At 45.2% G+C, this 19204-nt stretch overlaps 1 protein-coding gene across 2 annotated transcripts in view; it reads right to left on the bottom strand.

Annotated features, from left to right (window-relative positions):
- The window catches only part of LOC147120687 (ras-related protein M-Ras), a 57540-nt gene that overhangs the window by 18089 nt on the left and 20247 nt on the right, over positions 1-19204 (bottom strand). For both annotated transcript variants that reach the window (XM_085986867.1, XM_085986868.1), the window contains exon 3: positions 11125-11278. In XM_085986867.1, the coding sequence (XP_085842993.1) occupies positions 11125-11278 (154 nt within the window). The remainder of the gene's footprint in view (positions 1-11124; positions 11279-19204) is intronic.

The raw sequence follows: 19204 nt of genomic DNA, 5'->3' as shown, positions 1-19204 counted from the left end.
ATCATGGCTGATCCTCTATCTCAATACCATATTCCCGCTCTCTCCCCATACCCCTTGATGCCTTTTGTGTCTAGAAATCTATCTATCTCCTTAAAATATATTCAGTGACTTGGCCTCCACAGCCTTCTGTGGTAGTGAATTCCACAGGTTCACCACCTTCTAAGTGAAGACATTTCTCCTCACCTCAGTCCTAAATGTCCTACCACATATCCTGAGACTGTGACCCCTCGTTCTAGACCCCCAAGTCAGGGGAAACATCCTCCCTGCATCCAGACTGTCTAGCCCGGTCAGAATTTTATACGTTTCCACGAGATCCCCGCTCATTCTTCTAAACTCTAGTGAATACAGGCCTAGTCGACCCAATCTCTTCTCATACAACAGTCCTGCCATCCCAGGAATCAGTCTGGTGAACCTTCGCTGCATTCCCTCTACGACAAGTATATCCTTTCTTAGGTAAGGAGGCCAAAACTGCACCTAAACAGGTTCAGTACTTCCTTCAAACAACAGCTTAATAGATACATTCACCATGCGCAAAGCTACTGAGCCAGCTGGACCAGGCAGTCCCCAGATAGTTGATATAAGGTGAGCAAGGGCACCACAGTTGGTGTCAGCATCTTTTTTGAGTGGCTGAAAACTACTGCTGATTTGGTGACCCAGGCTGAAAGTTGTGTGTACGGAAATTGGGTCAAAACAGGATCAGGGATGATCACCGAGGTCAATTAATCCGCAGACTTTTTTTTCCTTCCAGTCTCAAGACACGAGCAAGACTATATAGTGAGGCACCAGATATCACACAATCAGCACAAATCACCACCGTGAGGAGAGGAGGAATAAGGGGTGGCAATCAAGAGGAGGAAATAGAAGTTTTCATATCTATAAAACCATACATCACCACAACAATAACCAGTTGAAAAATATGGGGTCGTAGAAATTTATATAAAAGAAACCTTCATACGCATATTAATTTTCAGAACATGCTTTCAATATGGACATAAAATCCAAAAATCATTGACCTGAACACAAAAGATATTGTTCAACAGCACCCTTTTTGAGAGCATATATTTTGTTTAACTGCGGTCAAACAAGTTTAAGTTTGACTTTCAATCTAAAAGCAAAAAGGCAAAAATAAACGCCATTTCCAATTAACCATCTGAGCATCATTTTCTATACTGCATTAGATTTGTTTTACTGGCGAAATGCAGGAAATATACTGAGCTCCATTTCTTGCCGCGCTCTGTTCACACACACAGTCTGCCGTCGTCGCGCACTTATCTTCTGAAGTGCTGCTGGCTGGGCAGGAGCCATGCATCGGGAGCCGATGGCACCAATATAAAAAAAGCACCGTAAAATCTTCAGCAGAGCTCCCAAATTATCAATGCAATTTAGTTAGTTAGTGGTCAAATTACATTGCATTAAAAGCAATTAAATTCTTACCAACTGCTGAAGTCATCAGCCATAAAGATGGGCAGGCAGAGACTCGAGTCGGTACCACACTACTTTCAGCCAAGTGACTCTGCAATACGGCTGGTGTCAGTCAGTAGCAAACAAAGAATGATACCCACAGATTCCCAGCATCATTTAAATCAATTTAAGGAGCAGCCTTAATGCATCTTTTGTTTTCATTGAGAATTCTACTTATATTCTTGCCCTCAATTATTTCCAGGTGTGGTTTCTAATGAACAGGCTTCAACTGAACTTCTCTGTCCTCTGAGCCACGATTTCTTTTTATCCTAATTTCTCTCCCTTCCTCCCCTGAAGCAGATTCATACTGGGGTACGTTCCTCACCTTTCTTGATGCATAATTCTAGACAGTGAGTGTTTTCTGGCTATTTGACCACGTGGGACATCACAGCCAAGCCCAATCCTATCCTGACTTGAAGACTATATATGTAAAAAGTGTTAGCTGAGGTCACTTGACTAACATTTTCTCCGGCTGGAGAGTCTGGAACCAGGGGTCATAGTCTCAGAAGAGGTCGGCGATTTCAGACTGAGATGAGGAGAAATTCCTTCAGAGGGTTGTGAATCTTTGGATTTCTCTGCCCCTGTGGATGCTCAGTCGTTGAGTGTATTCAAGATTGAAAGTGATCGATTTTTAGACAGTAAGGGAATCAAAGGGTACAGGGATAGGGTGGGAAAGTGGAGATGACTTAGAAGATCAGCCATGACCTTATTGAATGGCGGGGCAGCCGCGAGGGGCCGTATGGCCGACTCCTGCTCCTATTCCTTATATTAATTTGACTATTCCATGGGGTGTTGAAATCAAATGCAATGACTAACTGCTGTCCAGTTGCTATCAGCTAGATCAAGGGTTAAATATGCGGCTTTTCTGGTGTGTATGTGTCTTAGTGCCACACCAGGGCATTTGTCCACTGACCCGTCAGATAAGTGGATGGTAGTTAAGTAGGTTGAAGGCACAGGTGATATCGTAAGAACGAACGAACTTGCATTTATATAGCACCTTCCACCACCTCAGGACATCCCAAAGTGCCTCATGGCCAATAAAATACATTTAAAGTGTAGTCACCGTTGTAATGTAAGCAAATGTGGCAGCCAATTTGTGCACAGCAAGCTCCTACAAACAGCAATGAGATAAATGACCAGATGATCTGTTTTAATGATGTTGGTTGAGGGATAAATGGTGGCCAGGACACCAGGGGAACTCCCCTGCTCCTCTTCAAGTAGTAGCATGGGATCTTTTATGTTCACCTGACAGGGTGGATAGGTCCTCGGTTGAACGACTCATCTGAAGGCCAGCACCTCTGACCGTGCAGCACTCCAAGAAATCAAATAGGGAATTCAGAAGGAACTTCTTTACCCAGAGAGTGGCGAGAATGTGTAACTCACTACCACAGGGATTGTTTTAAGCGAATAATATAGATGCATTTAAGCGGTGGTTAGATAAGCATATGAGGGAGAAGGGAAGAGGGTTATGCTGCTAGAGTTAGATGAGGAAAGACAGGAGGAGGTTCAAGTGGAGCATAAACACCGGCATGGACTGGGTGGGCTGAATGGCTTGTTTCTGTGCCGTATATCCCAAGTAATTCTATGTAATCCTTCAGTACTGCACTGAAGTGCCAGCCTAGATTATGTGCTCAAGACTCTAGAGTGGGGCTTGAACCTTCCGATTCAATGGCTAAAGACCATGGGCTGGATTTTCTCAGCCCCAAGGAGGCAGGTATGGAGACGGGACTGCCGGGAAAGTTGCAGAATTCGGGGGCGGATAGCAAACACGCCCCCCAACCCACCTCCGTGCCCTCTTGCCAGGAGGTGGGAAGCTGCCCGGCCCGGGTTCCGTCTCCATGGAGGTGGGAAGGGATTAAAGCCTAGTAACTGCCTGTTAACATGCAGAAAAATGGATTATCCCCATTTTTGGCGCTGAAGTGCGGGCTTCCCGACCTGGGGGAACCTCGCCAGGGTATAGGAGGTCTGCAGGGGTCGGAGGGACTGAAAGTGCGATGTAGAGGTGAGTGATGGAGTGGTAAGTATGCAAGGTGAGTGTAAAGTGTTAGAAAATGTTTACTTACTTTTGTTTCCACCTACAGCCTTCAGCCGCTGTGGAGCCGTAGTCCCTGACATCTCCATTGTAGAGATCACAGACTGGCTGTTGGATCCTCCGACCCAATAGCCAGCTGATTTCTGCAAAGTAGAAAGGTTTGATGAGTCCTGAACACAAGGCTTCACAGAGCTGTCAAACAATGACATTTCTTCTTTCAAGATTTCTTGACAGATGACACGTCATGCGTTGACGTGCTCTGTCACTGACTTCCCTCTAATTGGCCTGCTGAGCCCGCTGAGCGGGCTTAACAAGGTCAATCAGGGGAAAATCTTCATTACCTTCATCAGCCAAGGCATAGAATATAAGAGCAGGGAGGTTATGATGGAGCTGTACAAAACGCTAGTTAGGCCACATCTGGAATACTGTGCGTCATTCTGGTCGCCACACTATAGGAGGGATGTGATTGCATTGGAGAGGGTGCAGAGGAGATTCACCAGGATGTTACCTGGGCTGGAGCGCTTCAGCTATGAAGAAAGACTGGACAGGCTGGGGTTGTTTTCCTTAGAGCAGAGAAGGCTGAGGGGGGACCTGATTGAGGTGTACAAAATTATGAGGGGCATAGATAGAAAGGAACTTTTCCCCTTAGTAGAGGGGTCAATAACCAGGGGGCATAGTTTCAAGATAAGGGGCAGGAGGTTTAGAGGGGATTTGAGGAAAAACTTTTTCACCCAGAGGGTGGTTGGAATCTGGAACTCACTGCCTGAAAGGGTGGTAGAGGCAGGAACCCTCACAACATTCAAGAAGCATTTAGATGAGTGCTTGAAAGGTCACGGACCAAGTGCTGGGAAATGGGATTAGATTAGACAGGGCTTGATGGCTGGCGCAGACACGATGGGCTGAAGGGCCTCTTTCTGTGCTGTATAACTGACTAAAATCCCGCTGGTTGGCCAGAAGCTGATGGAGGCGGGATTGAAAGCCGGCAAGCAGCTGTCCCACCTCCAAAAGCTTCCCATTGAGAAAGTCCAGCCCACTGATTCAAGGCTGCCACTTGATTCCTTCTATGGGCAGGCAACATTTCTGGAGTTAAAGATCTACAGAAGTATTCTAGTGCCTTACTGAAACAGCTAGTATCGGTAAGTAGAAGGGGAAGTGGAAACAACTTTATTGGCATTTGATGGTACAGTATTGCAATGCTTGTCAAGACTAGCTAGCAAGGAGACATTGAGTGTAAATTTATGGTAGCTCACATCGAAGACTTAGAATATTCAGGGTCAACAAATAGCAGGCCTGCACTGGTTCCAGTTTTGATAGACATATCTGCATGCATATATGTGCTCAAATAACAGAAGTAAGGAATTGGAGGGGTTTTAATTGACTGAAAAATTGAGCTCGAGTCCCAAGAAATTCCTGAAACCCAAAGTGGATTTTGGTATAAAGTTTTGAAGATACAGAAAAATAAATTTAAATTTTGGGAACAATGGAGGGCAGAATACAAATCGAATTCTCAATGAAAACCAAAAAATGCATTAAGGCTGCTCATAATTAAGTATTTGGGGTACCGAGATGCCCGTGACAATATTGGGTGACCCAGACCGCGTCCCAAATTGTGGGGTAATTTGCACGGTCCGGCCATGAGGCTGGGCTTGTAAGAGCACAACAGTGGAGTCCAACCTGGTTCGCCGGTGGAGTCCGGAGCCGATCGAAGCCACGCCTCTCGGGTGAGCTTGGGGGTCTTCCTGTGCTGAAGAAACTTTAAAAGATATCTTCAGCTCCAAAAGAAGCCATCTGCCATGGTTACAAAAGTAACAACTGTTTCAGGGAACTGGCACAAGGTCGATGGGCCAAATGGCCACCTTCGGTGCTACGAGATGCTCCGTTTCTATGGTCATTCATGTCAAAGTTGTTTGTACGATCTTGCAGTGCCCAGCATGACTTCTGCATTTGACCATGTAACAACATTAGACTTTTCTATGGCAACAAACAATGCATTAAAGCTGCTCATAATTAAGTATTTGTGGCCTGAGATTCCGACAGTGACTGCACTTCAAAGTAATTCGCGGATTGTGAAGTGCTTTGACAGGTTTCTGAGAGATATAATGAGATGCTATACTTCATTTGGGTGTACACTAATTTTGGAATACATCAGAAGGACTACTCCGTTTTCAATGCTGCAGTCTCTGCATCAGACATGTTCCTCACGTCTTCTGCTCAACTAACGCATCAGCCAGTAGAATACTTTCGACAAAGGAAAGTGACAGGAATAGTAATTTTAAAAAATCGGTAAATGTAGAATATGGATTGAGAATCTTGAAAGAGTTTTTAATGAAAGACATTAGCGGGTATGGTAGCAAAGCTTCCCCCCCCCCCCCCCCTTTTTTGGAATATGGACGTCGCTGGCAAGGCCAGCATTTATTGCCCATCCCTAATTGCCCTCGAGAAGGTGGTGGTGAGCCGCCTTCTTGAACCGCAGCAGTCCGTGTGGTGAAGGTACTCCCACAGTGCTGTTGGGTAGGGAGTTCCAGTGGTTACATTACTGGACTAGTAATCCAGGGAAGGAGAGGTCAGATCCCATCATGGAAGCTTGAGAATTTGAATTCAGTTAAAAAAAAGTAATAAAAAGCGAGCATCGGTAAAGGCGAGCATGAATCTGTCAGATTGTCGTTAAAACCCCAATTGGTTCATTAATGTCTTTTGGGGAAGGAAATCTACGCCCCTTACCCAGTCTGACTATATGAGACTCCAGTCCCATTCTAACGTGGCTGACTCTTAACTCCTAGCCCTTGGAAGTGGCTTAGCAAGCCACTAGCTGTATCGAACCACTATCTGCAGCGGCTCAAGGCGGTGGCCGCCACCAACCGCTCAAGGGCAACTAATGGGCAATAAATGCTGGCCTTGCCACATCCCAAGAATGAATAAAACAAAATTCACAGTTGGGATAGTTTTATTGAAAAAGCACCAAGTTCTATGGTGAGAATTAAAACAAACCTCTAAACTAAATGATCAGAATAGTGTTGTTCCTTTCAATATTATGGGATAAATATTTGAAAAAAGGAAAATATAGAAGTATGGGATTAAGTGGACAGCTCTTTCAGAGAACTGGAACAGGTTGAATGGCCTCCTTCTGTGCTGTGAACTTTCATGATTGTAGAACAGTAACTCTGCCAATGTACTGCCTATTTCATCTGCTCTAAGTGGATCTATAATGATATGGGGTACAATATCTGTTCACTTTAGGACTGACAGTTCAACTGATGGGAGAGGGAGGGGGGATTTGGGCAACTTCCGGAAGCTCAAGCTCAGAACACCAGGTTTTAGTTAGCAACCCCACGTTCTGTTAGCAACTCCTTAGTTCATCATTAGAGTGCCTCTAGCCATTTAAGCAGGTGCAAATAAATATATAAATTTAGAATCATAAATGCTGGAAATTGGAAATAAAATTTGTATTTTGATAATGGTTCCACCTCAAATGTCAAACATTCTGGTCAGATATAGATTAACCCTTCTGTGCACTTTCCAGCATCTGTATTCAGGTTTAGCCTTCCTGTTTCTGGTCTTACCTTTTCAAAATAAGGATCATTGAAAAAAGTGAGTGCCAATGGCATCATTCGGAGCACTGTTTTGGAAGAGTTGTTGAACCAGTCAGTGTAAGAAAACTGGATTGACACAGCACAGTTGATGCGGAGTCATTCTGGATTTCTGATTGTATCTCTGGAAATAATTCAGCTCCCTGCAGGTTACTTCGTTAACTCCTTCAAGCTAATAATTCCAGGCGATGGTACCAGAACTCACCGGTTTAAAAAAAAAATCAAGTACTCAATAGGGCAACAAGTTAAAGATGTTCATGTTAACAGTAGCCGGGAACACTTGGCGCCTTCTTGCAAGATCGAGTATTTACCTCGGGAGCCTACTGTCAACAAGGGCAGACGTCGATGACGAAGTCCAACACCGCCTTCAGTGTGCCAGTGCAGCCTTCGGTCGCTTGAGGAAGAGAGTGTGTTTGAAGACCAGGACCTCAAACCCGGCACCAAGCTCATGGTCTACAGAGCAGTAGTAATACCCGCCCTCCTGTATGCCTCAGAGACATGGACCATGTACAGCAGGCACCTCAAAGCATTGGAGAGGTACCACCAACGCTGCCTCCGCAAGATCCTGCAAATCCATTGGCAGGATAGGCGCACCGTCAGTGTTCTTGCTCAGGCCAACATCCCCAGCATCGAAGCTTTGACCACGCTCGATCAGCTCCGATGGATGAGTCACATCGTCCGCATGCACGATACGAGACTCCCAAAACAAGCACTCTACTCGGAGCTCCGACACGGCAAGGGAGCCCCAGGTGGGCAGAGGAAACGCTTCAAGGACACCCTCAAAGTCTCCTTGAAAAAGTGCAACATCCCCACCGACACCTGGGAATCCCTGGCCCAAGACCGTACAAAGTGCAGGAGAAGCATCCGGGAAGGAGCCGAACACCGAGTCTCTTCGCCGGGAGCAAGCAGAAGCCAAGCGCAAACAGCAGAAGGAGCGCACGTCAACCCAAGCACCCCACCCACCCGCCCCTTCAACCACTGTCTGCCCCACCTGTGACAGAGACTGTAGGTCCCGCATTGGACTCAGTCATCTGAGAACTCATTTTTAGTGTGGAAGCAAGTCATCCTCGGTTCCAAGGGACTGCCTAAGGAGAAGGTATTTAACATGGAGGCGTTGGCTCATTTAAAATAATCAGATTAACGGCTGCATTCAAATAGCAGATAAAGGAATGCCAAGCATGTTGTATTCAGCTCCGAATATTGGCAAGGCTAAGTTTAGAATTCTCTGCACACCTAGCAAAAATCAGATACAAAATGGTGATATTCCCTTTACAAGAATGCATAGAATAAAAATATTCCTGAGGTTTCTGACTAGTTTAGCATTCATATTATAAAGCCTGGAAATCACCGTTTGCAACACTGGCGTTTTTAATCAGCTGTAGCACTCTCACCTCTCGAGTCAAAAGTCTGGCTTCAAGCCCCCACTCCAAAGACTTGAGCACTAGTCGGAGGTGCTGTCTTTCAGATGTGATGTAAAACCAAGGCCCTCCGAGGTGGGTGTAAAAGATCCTGTGGCACTATTTGAAGAGGAGCAGGAGAGCTCTCAGGGTCCTGGCCAGCATTTAGCTCTCAACGCACATCACTAAAACAGATTACCTGGTCATTTATCTCAGTGCCGTTTGTGGGACCTTGCGGTGTGTCTATTGGCTGCTTTTCCCCCCCAAACAGAGACTACACTTCAAGAATACTTCCAAATCAAATCAACTTTATTGTCATTGTTAGTGCACAAGTGCAGTACAACGAAATGTAGGCTTGCGGCTCCCGAGAATGTACATTTAGATTAAGACATTTAAACATTCAACATACATTTGGCTTGTAATACATTAACATAAACATAACCATAATAAAGTGCATTGGCAGATGTGCAGGCTTTAGAGTTTATTTGTGGAGTTCAGTAGGATGACAGCCCTGGGAAAGAAGCTGTTCCTAAATCTGGTCGTACGGGTGCGAATGCATCTGTAGCGTCTCCCAGATGGCAGGAGGGCGAACAGACTGTGGCTGGGGTGGGTAGGGTCTTTGATGATGGACCGTGACCTCCGTAAACAGCGTTTCTGGTATATGTGCTCTATGGTCGGTAGCCGGGTGCCGGTAATGCGTTGGGCAGTTTTGACTACCCGCTGCAGGGATTTCCGGTCATAGTAGCTACAGCTGCCATACCATACTGTGATACAGTTTGTCAGGATGCTCTCTATTGTGCAGCGGTAAAAGTTAGAGAGGATCAGGGGTGACAGGTTACATCCCTTCAGCCTCCTTAGGAAATATAGGCGCTGCTGGGCCTTCTTCACCAGAGAGGAGGTATTGAGGGACTAGGAGAGGTCTTCCGTGATGTGGACTCCGAGGAACTTAAAGCTGTCCACCCTTTCCACCACAGCCCCATTGATGTGGATGGGGGTGTGACTTCCGCCTTTGGACTTCCTGAAGTCCACAATGATTTCTTTGGTTTTCTTGATGTTAAGGGCCAGGTTGTTGTCGGCGCACCACTTCACGAGATGCTGGACCTCCTCCCTGTAGGCTGACTCATCGTTGTTGGTGATCTGGCCTACTACCGTGGTGTCATCCGCAAACTTGATGATGGTGTTGGAACCATGAACAGCCACACAGTCGTGGGTGAAGAGGGAGTAGAGGAGGGGGCTCAGCACACATCCTTGTGGGGACCCTGTGTTCAGGGTCGGGGGGGGGGGGGGGGGGGAAGGTGTGGTTACCTAATTTGACAGACTGGGGTCTGTTTGTTAGGAAGTCCAGGGTCCAGGCCAAGAGTTTGGAGGCCAGCTTGTTGGGGATGATAGTGTTGAATGCTGAGCTGTAGTCTATGAACAGCATTCTGATGTAGGTCTCCTTACCATCTAAGTGATTCAGTGCCGAGTGTAGAGCAGTTGTGATTGCATCCTCCGTTGATCTGTTTGCACGATAGGCAAACTGGTGTTGGTCAAGAGAGGCGGGAACACTGGCTTTGATGTGAGCCAGGACCAATCTCTCGGAACACTTCATTATGATGGGTGTGAGTGCGACAGGTCGATAGTCGTTCAGGCACGTCACAGCCGTTTGTTTTGGCACAGGAATAATGGTAGCGGTCTTGAAGCATGTAGGGACTACTGCCTGGGCCAATGACAGATTGAAAATGGCGGTGAAGACATCAGCCAGCTGATCAGCACATTCCTTGAGTACCCGTCCAGGGATGCTATCCGGTCCAGCAGCCTTTCGTGTGTTCACTCCGCGTAGAACACCCCTTACATCGGAGGTCGACAGTGAGCACCTGGTCTTCCGGTGGTGGCAAGGCTTTGGTAGCCGGCTCCCTGTTGTAGCGAGCGTAGAAGTTGTTAAGCTCCTCCGGAAGGGAGGCATCGCTAACCCGGGGGGGGGGCTGGTGTTTTTGCCCTTGTAGTCAGTGATGGACTGGATGCCTTGCCACGTGCGCCGGGGGTCCGAGTTGTTGTGGAAATTATCCTCTATCCGCAGTGTCGGTTTCCTTTTGGCAGTCCTGATACCCTTTTTTAGGTTGGTCCTAGCTGCACTGTAAGCCGCCGCGTCGCCAGATTTAAATGCTGCGTCGCGTGCTTTCAACAGTGAGCGGACCTCTCCGTTCATCCAGGGTTTCTGGTTGGGGTATGTCCTGATATTTTTATGGGTCGGGACGACCTCGACGCAGCTGTTAATGTAGAATAGCACTGTGGATGCGTATTCCTTGGCTGTGAAGCGCTTTGGAATGTCCTGAGGTCGTGAAAGGCGCTATGTACTGTAAATGCATGTACTTTCTTTTAGTGTATTTATTGTACTATCGAATTTAGCGACTGTGTAAAATTCCCTTGTTCCGCATTTAAAAAAGGAGGAACTAATCAGTTTAAAAGGTGAATGGGTGAACACCTCTGTTAAAACGGGAGACAAAAGGGATATCAAACAAGTGCATCAAGCATTCAAATGCTAATATTGCAAGGCATAATTCTGGCCCAAGTAGTAATTTTCAGGCAGCGTTAAGTCAGTCAGAGAGAAATGAGCAGAGCTTTTGGGGAGGAAGAGTACACAGTGTTATTTATACAGCGGACGCACCTGTCCTTGACCCGCAGGATCAGCTGGTGAAACCTGTCCACATGTTCAAAGCTGGCCTTGTCGGTGACTGAATAGACTATGAGAAACCCATCCCCCGTCCTCATGTACTGCTCCCTCATGGCACTGAACTCCTCTTGACCCGCAGTATCAAGCACTACAGTCATGGCGAGAGAACACACACAAAAAGTGTTATTGAAAAAATGACACACAACAACCGGAATTACAGCAACTTGTGAAAGCTAAACTTTGGCCTTTTCATTTCTCAAATCCACATTTCAGCCTTGGGCATAATTTTCCACATGGTGCCAATGCAGTTTGCTTAAAAAAATATATGTATATATTTTTAGTTCTCATGCAAAGTTACTAGTACAATGGCTGCACAGAGCAAGGCCTCTGCTCGGTTCTGGTGGCCCTGCAGATTGTTAGTGCAAGAGTTCAAAAGCAAAGGAACCAAATAATTGCCATCTTCCAAAAAAAAGGCAAAAAATAAGTTTGAGGAAAATTAGCAACAAGACCCAAAAACAAAGCTTGCCAATTCTCAATTCATCGCAGCTGCTGTCACTCAAAGTCACGCAGGTGGAAATCAATGTTCCCTCTAATTTTTAAATTTAGTTGCGCGGTCCCTTTAAATTTGATGCGCGGCCGTATCTTTTTCCAGCTGGTGAGCGGTTTGCGCGGGACCTCCCAATCGCTGCTCGGCCTGCGCAGCTTAGTGGGAACGCTGATGGCAATGTGTTACCACTGGTGAGAAACAGAAATTAAGATTTGCACCTAAAAAAATGAACAATTTTTGCCTCGTGTATCCAAAATCCTTAACAAAATTCCCTTCATTCTTAAACTAACAGTTGCACTTCCTTATTTATGTTTCAGATAGAGCGTGATAAAGAAGGATTTGAACACATTTACGGGAATTACATCATACACAGTTTCAATGTGAATAAAAAACCATCCTGGTACAAATTTAAAGTAAAACACTGGACAAATGTCAATACGTTTGAACGAATGCCAACTGGGTTTTGTAACTACAGTGTTTGGGATATAGGCATCCTCTTCTCCAAGTTAAAGCTGGCCTTCGATGTTGGAATTGTAATGTATATACCTTTAAGGGGGGGAACTATCTTTTACAGCTCATGTATACTGCAGTACCGGCAGTGACCACACCTGTATATAGCACTGAGTAGTAATCTGTACAGATCAGTTCCCGTGTGAGCCACGTTGAGTAAACACCTGTTGTACCGTTCTCCTGCAGTCTGTGTCTTATTATACACAGACACAACAGGAATGAGTTCAGAAAAACAGAGTTGCCCGGAGTTCTATGTAGATGCTGCTACAGGCTCCCTGTGACACTTGAAAAAGCAAGAATAAAGAGCATGATATTTGCTCTGCAATGCAATCTCACTTATTTCAGGGGATAGCTCATGAACGTTGCAGGTACCATTAAGGACATTCTCTGATGAGCGCAGCCAAAGCTAATTGCACTGTCCAAATGGATCGGTGATGGACTGTACAGCTCAGGAACAGGAGGCAGCCAGTCAGCCCCTCGAGACTGTTCCGCCATCCAATTAGATCATAACTCCCATCTACCTGGTCTTTGTTCCCAACAAAAGTCTATCAATCTTAGTTTTGAAATTTCCAATTAACCCCCAGCCTCCACAGCTTTTTTTTTTTGGGCGAGGAAGAGAAAAAAAAAAGTGTTCCAGATTTCCACTACCGTGTGTGAAGAAGTACTAACTGTTAAACTCATACAAATCCGCCACCCTGCCCACACATATACTTTATTTTTCACTGAAAGTCATCTCCAGTCTTCAGACAGCCAAATATCTCAGTTGGAGATAGACTCGCCTCATTTTGATTCGAAAATGCAATTCATTCTCATGTGTCTCATTCTTAAAATAAACGTAACGTTATGTCAGACTCCACACGAATCCAAGGCAATAACAAACATAGAAGATAGGAGCAGGAGTAGGCCATTCGGCCCCTCGAGCCTGCTCCGCCATTCAATGCGATCATGGCTGATCATCCAAATTCAGTATCCAATCCCGGCTTTCTCCCCATACCCCTTGATCCCTTTAGCCTTAAGAAATATATCTAACTCCTTCTTGAATATATTTCATGTATTGGCCTCCACTGTCTTCTGTGGTAGAGAATTCCACAGGTTCACCATTCTCTGGGTGAAGAAATTCCTCCTCATTTCTGTCCTAAATGGCTTACCCCTTATCCTTAGACTGTGACCCCTGGTTCTGGACTCCCTGACCATCGGGAACATCCTTCCTGCATCTAGTCTGTCCAGTCCTGTCAGAATTTTATAAGTTTCAATGAGATCCCCTCTCATTCTTCTAAACTCCAGCAAGTACAAGCCCAATCGTCCCAATCGCTCCTCATACGTCATTCCTGCCATCCCAGGTATCAGCCTGGTGAATCTTCGCTGAACTCCTTCCTAAATTATATAAACATACTAAATTAGAGCAAAAGGAGATGTAGTTTCTAATGGGCCGGATTCTGCGGGGCCGATGGTGTACACAGCTGTAAGCCTTGTAAAAGGCCCCGCAAGTTCCGGGTTTCCGCATGCGCTGCGCATGCATGAAATCCTGGAAATTGCGATCTGTCGAGGTTCGAACCGAACGATAACTCACTTTCACTGGCAGTGTTAACTACTGTCCAGCAAATGTCCACAAAACCCGTATGCCTGGTAAAAGCAGGCATAGGGCCTGCTTTCACCAGCGCAAGGATGGATATAAATGTTAAATTAAAAATTAAATTTTTTTAAATCGACAGCCACTTAAATTTAGTTTATGTAAATTTTGGCCCAGATTAAAAGATTAAATTTTTTTTAAATTTTTTTTTAAAATTTTTTTAAAAAGATAAAATTTTTATTGTAAATGCTTCGTTAACGGGACTTTTAATTAAATGTGAAAATGGGAACATTTATTTTTATTAGAATTGAGTAAATTATTTAGGGATTCCATTGGGGGATTCTCTTTGGAAATGACAGCAATGAAATCCTCCTTTCTGATGGGAGGGCCGGGCCCACGTGATCCCAGGGACGCTTCCGAACCGCCTGCGTCCCTGGGATCCATGGGCCTTTCCGCAGGCGTACGCCCGCAGGCCCAGGACCCGAAGCCCAGAGCCAGCAAGTAGGTTCAGATTTATATTTTTTCCCCCTCTGGCTCGGAGGCGTACTCCGGAGGTACGCCTCCAACCGCAAATTCAGGCCCATTATTTATATAATAGCAAATCTCCCAGTGCTTGCGCACAGCAAGTTGGATGATATGTTGTTTCATAAGGACGGGAATACCATGCAGTGCGCAATGTATTATTCTGCTGCCAAAAAAGAGTGGAGCCTCTTTAACAATTGTCATTTACTTAAGTGAAATACATGAGAAGGGATAGGTTAAGTCAAGTCTGCTTTTGCTTATAGCTCTGCTGTAGACAGGATAATTTAAGCAGGTTAAAGGAGCTGTATCATCAAAGCAGGGACTTCAAGTCAGGCGTGTCCAACATGGCAGTTTCCAATCGCCTCTCACCTAACTTCAATTAAAAAAAAAATCAGCTAAGTGACAATTTAAAAAAAAATGATTCATAAACAGCATTTAAAAAAATTACAGGAGTTACTGGCTGCAGTCTTGACAGCTAGTGCAAATCTTTCCCCGCATTGATTTAACTTGGAAGATACACAGCGCTGATTCCCCAGTCTGGGGCGCCTGGCAAGAAGCCGCACTTCCAGGTAGGGCAGTCAAGGGGGTGGTGTGGCGGGAGGGAGTCCATAGCCTCCAATATTCTGCACATTTGAAATTAATGCCCCCCCCCGCCGATAGGTGCTCCAGTCACGTGAAGCTCTGTACCGGAAACACTAAAATTGTGAACATCCCCCCCTCCCCATCATGCACAGATATTATTTCAACAGGAACTCTGCATATTTCCCCAAATTTAGCTCTTCGAGCGCCCTGTAGTTTTTGTTACCTCTGCTGAAGGAGGCTGCCAGCGAGGGAGGTCATCATCACTCGCAGGAATCGCTTCCTGTTGAAGCTGCTTCACAGTGAAATCAACTCCACTGCTTCGTCCAAAACCCTCCAGCAATCTGTTCACTCTGCTCGTTTCACACCAATGCTTCAGTTACTTTTTAAAAAGGGACACTTAAAGCAATTGGATGGTGCTCTCGCACAGCAAGAGTACAGAGCCTGCAGTATGACTGGCTCTTTATAAAATAAAATCTACTGGAGTTTCAGGCCACTGATTGATTCATCAGAAACAGTGTGGGGCTACCTCGAGGAGGTAGTGGCACACCAGTTCAGCTGCAATGCAACTGCAACTGGTTAACGCAGTTATGGTAGCAGGAATGGAAAATGAAGAGGTTTTATTACTTTTAAGATTAAAGAGCTCCCTGGTACTTTGCTGGGCTAGCACTTGAGTTTTTAATGTTAGTGAAGAGTATTAAGACAAGAGTGAGTGGAGCTCTGTGTGTATGAGTTTGCTTACACAAAGCTCCACTTCGACGGAGCAGCGAACAGTGGGAGTGAGGAAGTACGACTGAGCATTAGCCCCTCGCACCGTTCCCAAAGCACGTACTGGTGCCTGAATATAATGGCAGCTTAATGTCACATAGGGAATGTTTTACCAGTAGATTACTGGAAGCATCATTGCATCGCTGACTTGCGCACGCAGTCTGTATGTGGCAATGTTTATATCACACTGGCGAGGTTGCCATAGTTACGGTTGCAAATATGCGACTGGTATTGGAGCAGAGGTAGGCTTCAGAAATGGGAACTTGTAGGATCACTGCAAGATTAAATTGTTAAAAAAAAGAGCAAGTGCTAAAGAAAAAGTCAACATTCAGTAGTCGTTACACGGCAATGTTAAACACTAGCCATAAAAGTAAAAAAAATTAAAAAGGAGAAATGAGGAAGATAAATGGATGACAGGGAAGATAGTGGGAGCAGTGTTAAAACAATTTTAAATAAAAAAGGCAGAGATGACTTATTTTAATGTGTAAGGTTATTACAGTAATGCAGCTAATTTTAAGTAGCTGAGGGATTGGAATTTGCTGAACCTGCCAGCAGTTTAAGGGTTAACGACAAGCTTTCAGAATTGGGTAGACAATGAATAAACTAGACTTCATAAGTAGACAATGAATAAACTAATTCACTGCACAACCCCGTGAACAAGTGATTAAAAAAGCACCAAATCAACCGACAGCAAACGCGACACACTGCTCAACAAATGAATGGGAACAGGGGTCGTGAAGTTCACGTTGGGACAGCTGAACCCTGGAGCAGCACAGGGATCAGTGATCTGTCAATAGGCGACTCATCCCCCGCCCCACCCAGCCACTCTACCTTTCAGCTGGAGGTGGTCAGCAATAGGCTAAAGAGTCAACTGTTCGTTGCATCACCGAACAAGATGATCACAGTACCCCACAGCCAACCAGTGATTTACCAACATATGCAGTGATATTGGATATGTGGCGTCAGCTGTGGCTCAGTTGATAGCACTGTCGCCTCTGAGTCAGAGGGTTGTGGGTTCAAGTCCCACTCCAGAGACTTGAGCACTAACTAGGCTGACACTCCAGTGCAGTACGGAGGGCGCCGTCTTTCGGAAGAGACGTTAAACCGAGGCTCCGTCTGCCCGCTCATGTGGATGTAAAAGATCCCATGGCACTATTCCAAGAAGAGATGGGGAGAGTTCTCCCCGGTGTCCTGAACAATATTTATCCCTCAACCATCACTTTACAGTATTGATCAGCACTTTAAAAAAAAAAAAAAAAAAATTGACTCCCACCCTCTGTGCAATATGTGCAACAAATTCAAAAACAATTTACAAAGAAAAAGTGGTTTTGATTTTTGCAACATTCGCTCTAAGAAATGAGCAAATGGTCACAAAGACCTCCTCTGCCTCTCTTACACTGAACAGGATTTTTTTTTTTGGAATAGGTGAAAAAAAGCGGACACTTTCAAGGTTAGGGGTCGGCCATTTAGGACCGAGATGAGGAGAAATGTCTTCACTCAGAGGGTGGTGAATCTTTGGAATTCTCTACCCCAGAGGACTGTGGAGGCTCAGTCGTTGAGTATATTCAAGATGGAGATCGATAGATTTTTGAATATCAAAGGGAATCAAGGGATATGGGGATAGTGCAGGAAAGTGGAGATGAGGTAGATGATCAGCCATGATCTTATTGAATGGCAGAGCAGGCTCGAGGGGCCGAATGGCCGACTCCTGCTCCTAATGTTCTTCTGATTCTGACCAGAGGATGACCTTACTGCAACTGGCTCATGCTCAAACCACACAAATATTGAATCATAGAATAGTACAGCAGAGAAGTCTGCGCCGGGTCTTTCGAAGAGCAATCCAGTTAGTCCCACTCCCCCACACGACTCAATGTTGAAATAAAACAAGCCAGCAGCATTGCCTGTGGTCAGACAACTGCAATCTACCCTCACATTATACTGAAGGGTAGATTACTGCAAGGTTACATTACGCCATGCGATTACTCCCACATCAGGAATCCGAATTGGTCAGCTCTCTCGACCTTATTCCATGTAGAATGGAGTCATGTAATGCAATTCCTTTTAAACATTTAAAAGCAGTAACCGCTTTTGGCTGCATTTGATGGATTCAATAGAGTAAAGCATACTTATAGTTGTAATCATTTCTACTGTAGTCTTGGATGGATGCAAGATGTACAATAACACAAAAACTTAAAATGCAGCTGGATGCTATAATGGGAAAGCTAGAGTTTCAGAGGATGAACTTTGATGGGCCGTATCCCTGAATTTTCTTGTCTACGGAAGAGGGAAGGAGGGACACAGAGGAATAATGAATAAATCATTATTTACTTAAGCAAGAGAGCTTTTTCCACAGGCCTGGAATTATAGCTGGAAGAATCTCAGCCCCGCTTGCGGTTCACTATGGTTAGAGTGGAGGGGTTCTTGGTAGGCAATGAAAATAGAAAAACGCAACTGATTTTCTCCTGTATATTAATAAAACCAGACTTATTGTTTTATATTCTAGTCTGTCTGCCACAAACTAGTAATAAGTATTTCAAAATTAAGCCACAGCTGTCCTGACTGTGACACACAAACATGTCCAAAGTGATTTAACACAGTGTACCGGGTGTGAGTGAGTAACTAGCCTTGGGTATAGACTATCTGCAGGGAAATTACAGTACTGTTATGCAACTTAAGATATAGGTAGGACATGGAGATGAAGGAGTCAAATGTCTTCATTGTTGTGCCAGTTTATGGGGCATTCAGATGAGAACAAATGGGCTGAGATCTATAAACGCCAGATCTCTGCTCCAGTAGTGCATGGGCCACCTTTCTGGATGGGTAGAAGCAATGTTGGAATATGTGCTCCCGACACGTGCCAGGAGCAGGCCATTTCTTAACCTTTAATGCTCGACTTATACCAGATGATTGTCCCCGATGCTTGAACAGTGCGTTTAGATTCTGCGAGGTTGGCATCAGTGCAGGGGAAAGACCGCTTTGCACCGACACCACTCCAAAAAGAGAACATAACAAGATTCCTTCCTCCAGAGAGTCTCAGTGCACTTTGTTCCAGTAACAGGTCAGGTCCAGCCATCAGATTGAGGCTGCACTTACATTATAGCTGCAGCAGTGCTGCAAAGTGGAACACTGCAGCCATAAAAGATGTAATAGCAGAGCACTTGGAAAACAGTGACAGGATTGGACAAAGTCAACATGGATTTACAAAAGGTAAATTGTGCATCCGTGCTTGACTAATCTACTGGAATTTTTTGAGAATGTAACTGGTAGAATAGATAAGGGAGAACCAGTGCATGTGGTGTATTTGGACTTTTAGCAGGCTTTCGATAAGGTCCCGCATAAGAGATTGGCGTGTAAAGTTAAGGCACATGGGATTGGGGGCAAGGTACTGACTTGGATAGGGAACTGGTTGGCAGACAGGAAGCAAAGAGTTGGAATAAACAGGTCTTTTTCCGAGTGGCAGGCAGTGACTAGTGGAGTACCGCAGGGATCGGTGCTAGGACCCCAGCTAATCACAATATAGATTAATGATCTAGACGAGGGAACTAGATGTAATATCTCCAAGTTTGCAGACGACACAA

This window comes from Somniosus microcephalus, chromosome 4 (assembly GCF_052327205.1).
Source record: "Somniosus microcephalus isolate GS21.2 chromosome 4, FLI_Smic_1.0, whole genome shotgun sequence".
NCBI lineage: Eukaryota > Metazoa > Chordata > Chondrichthyes > Squaliformes > Somniosidae > Somniosus > Somniosus microcephalus.
This window is presented reverse-complemented; position numbering and strand designations above follow the sequence as displayed.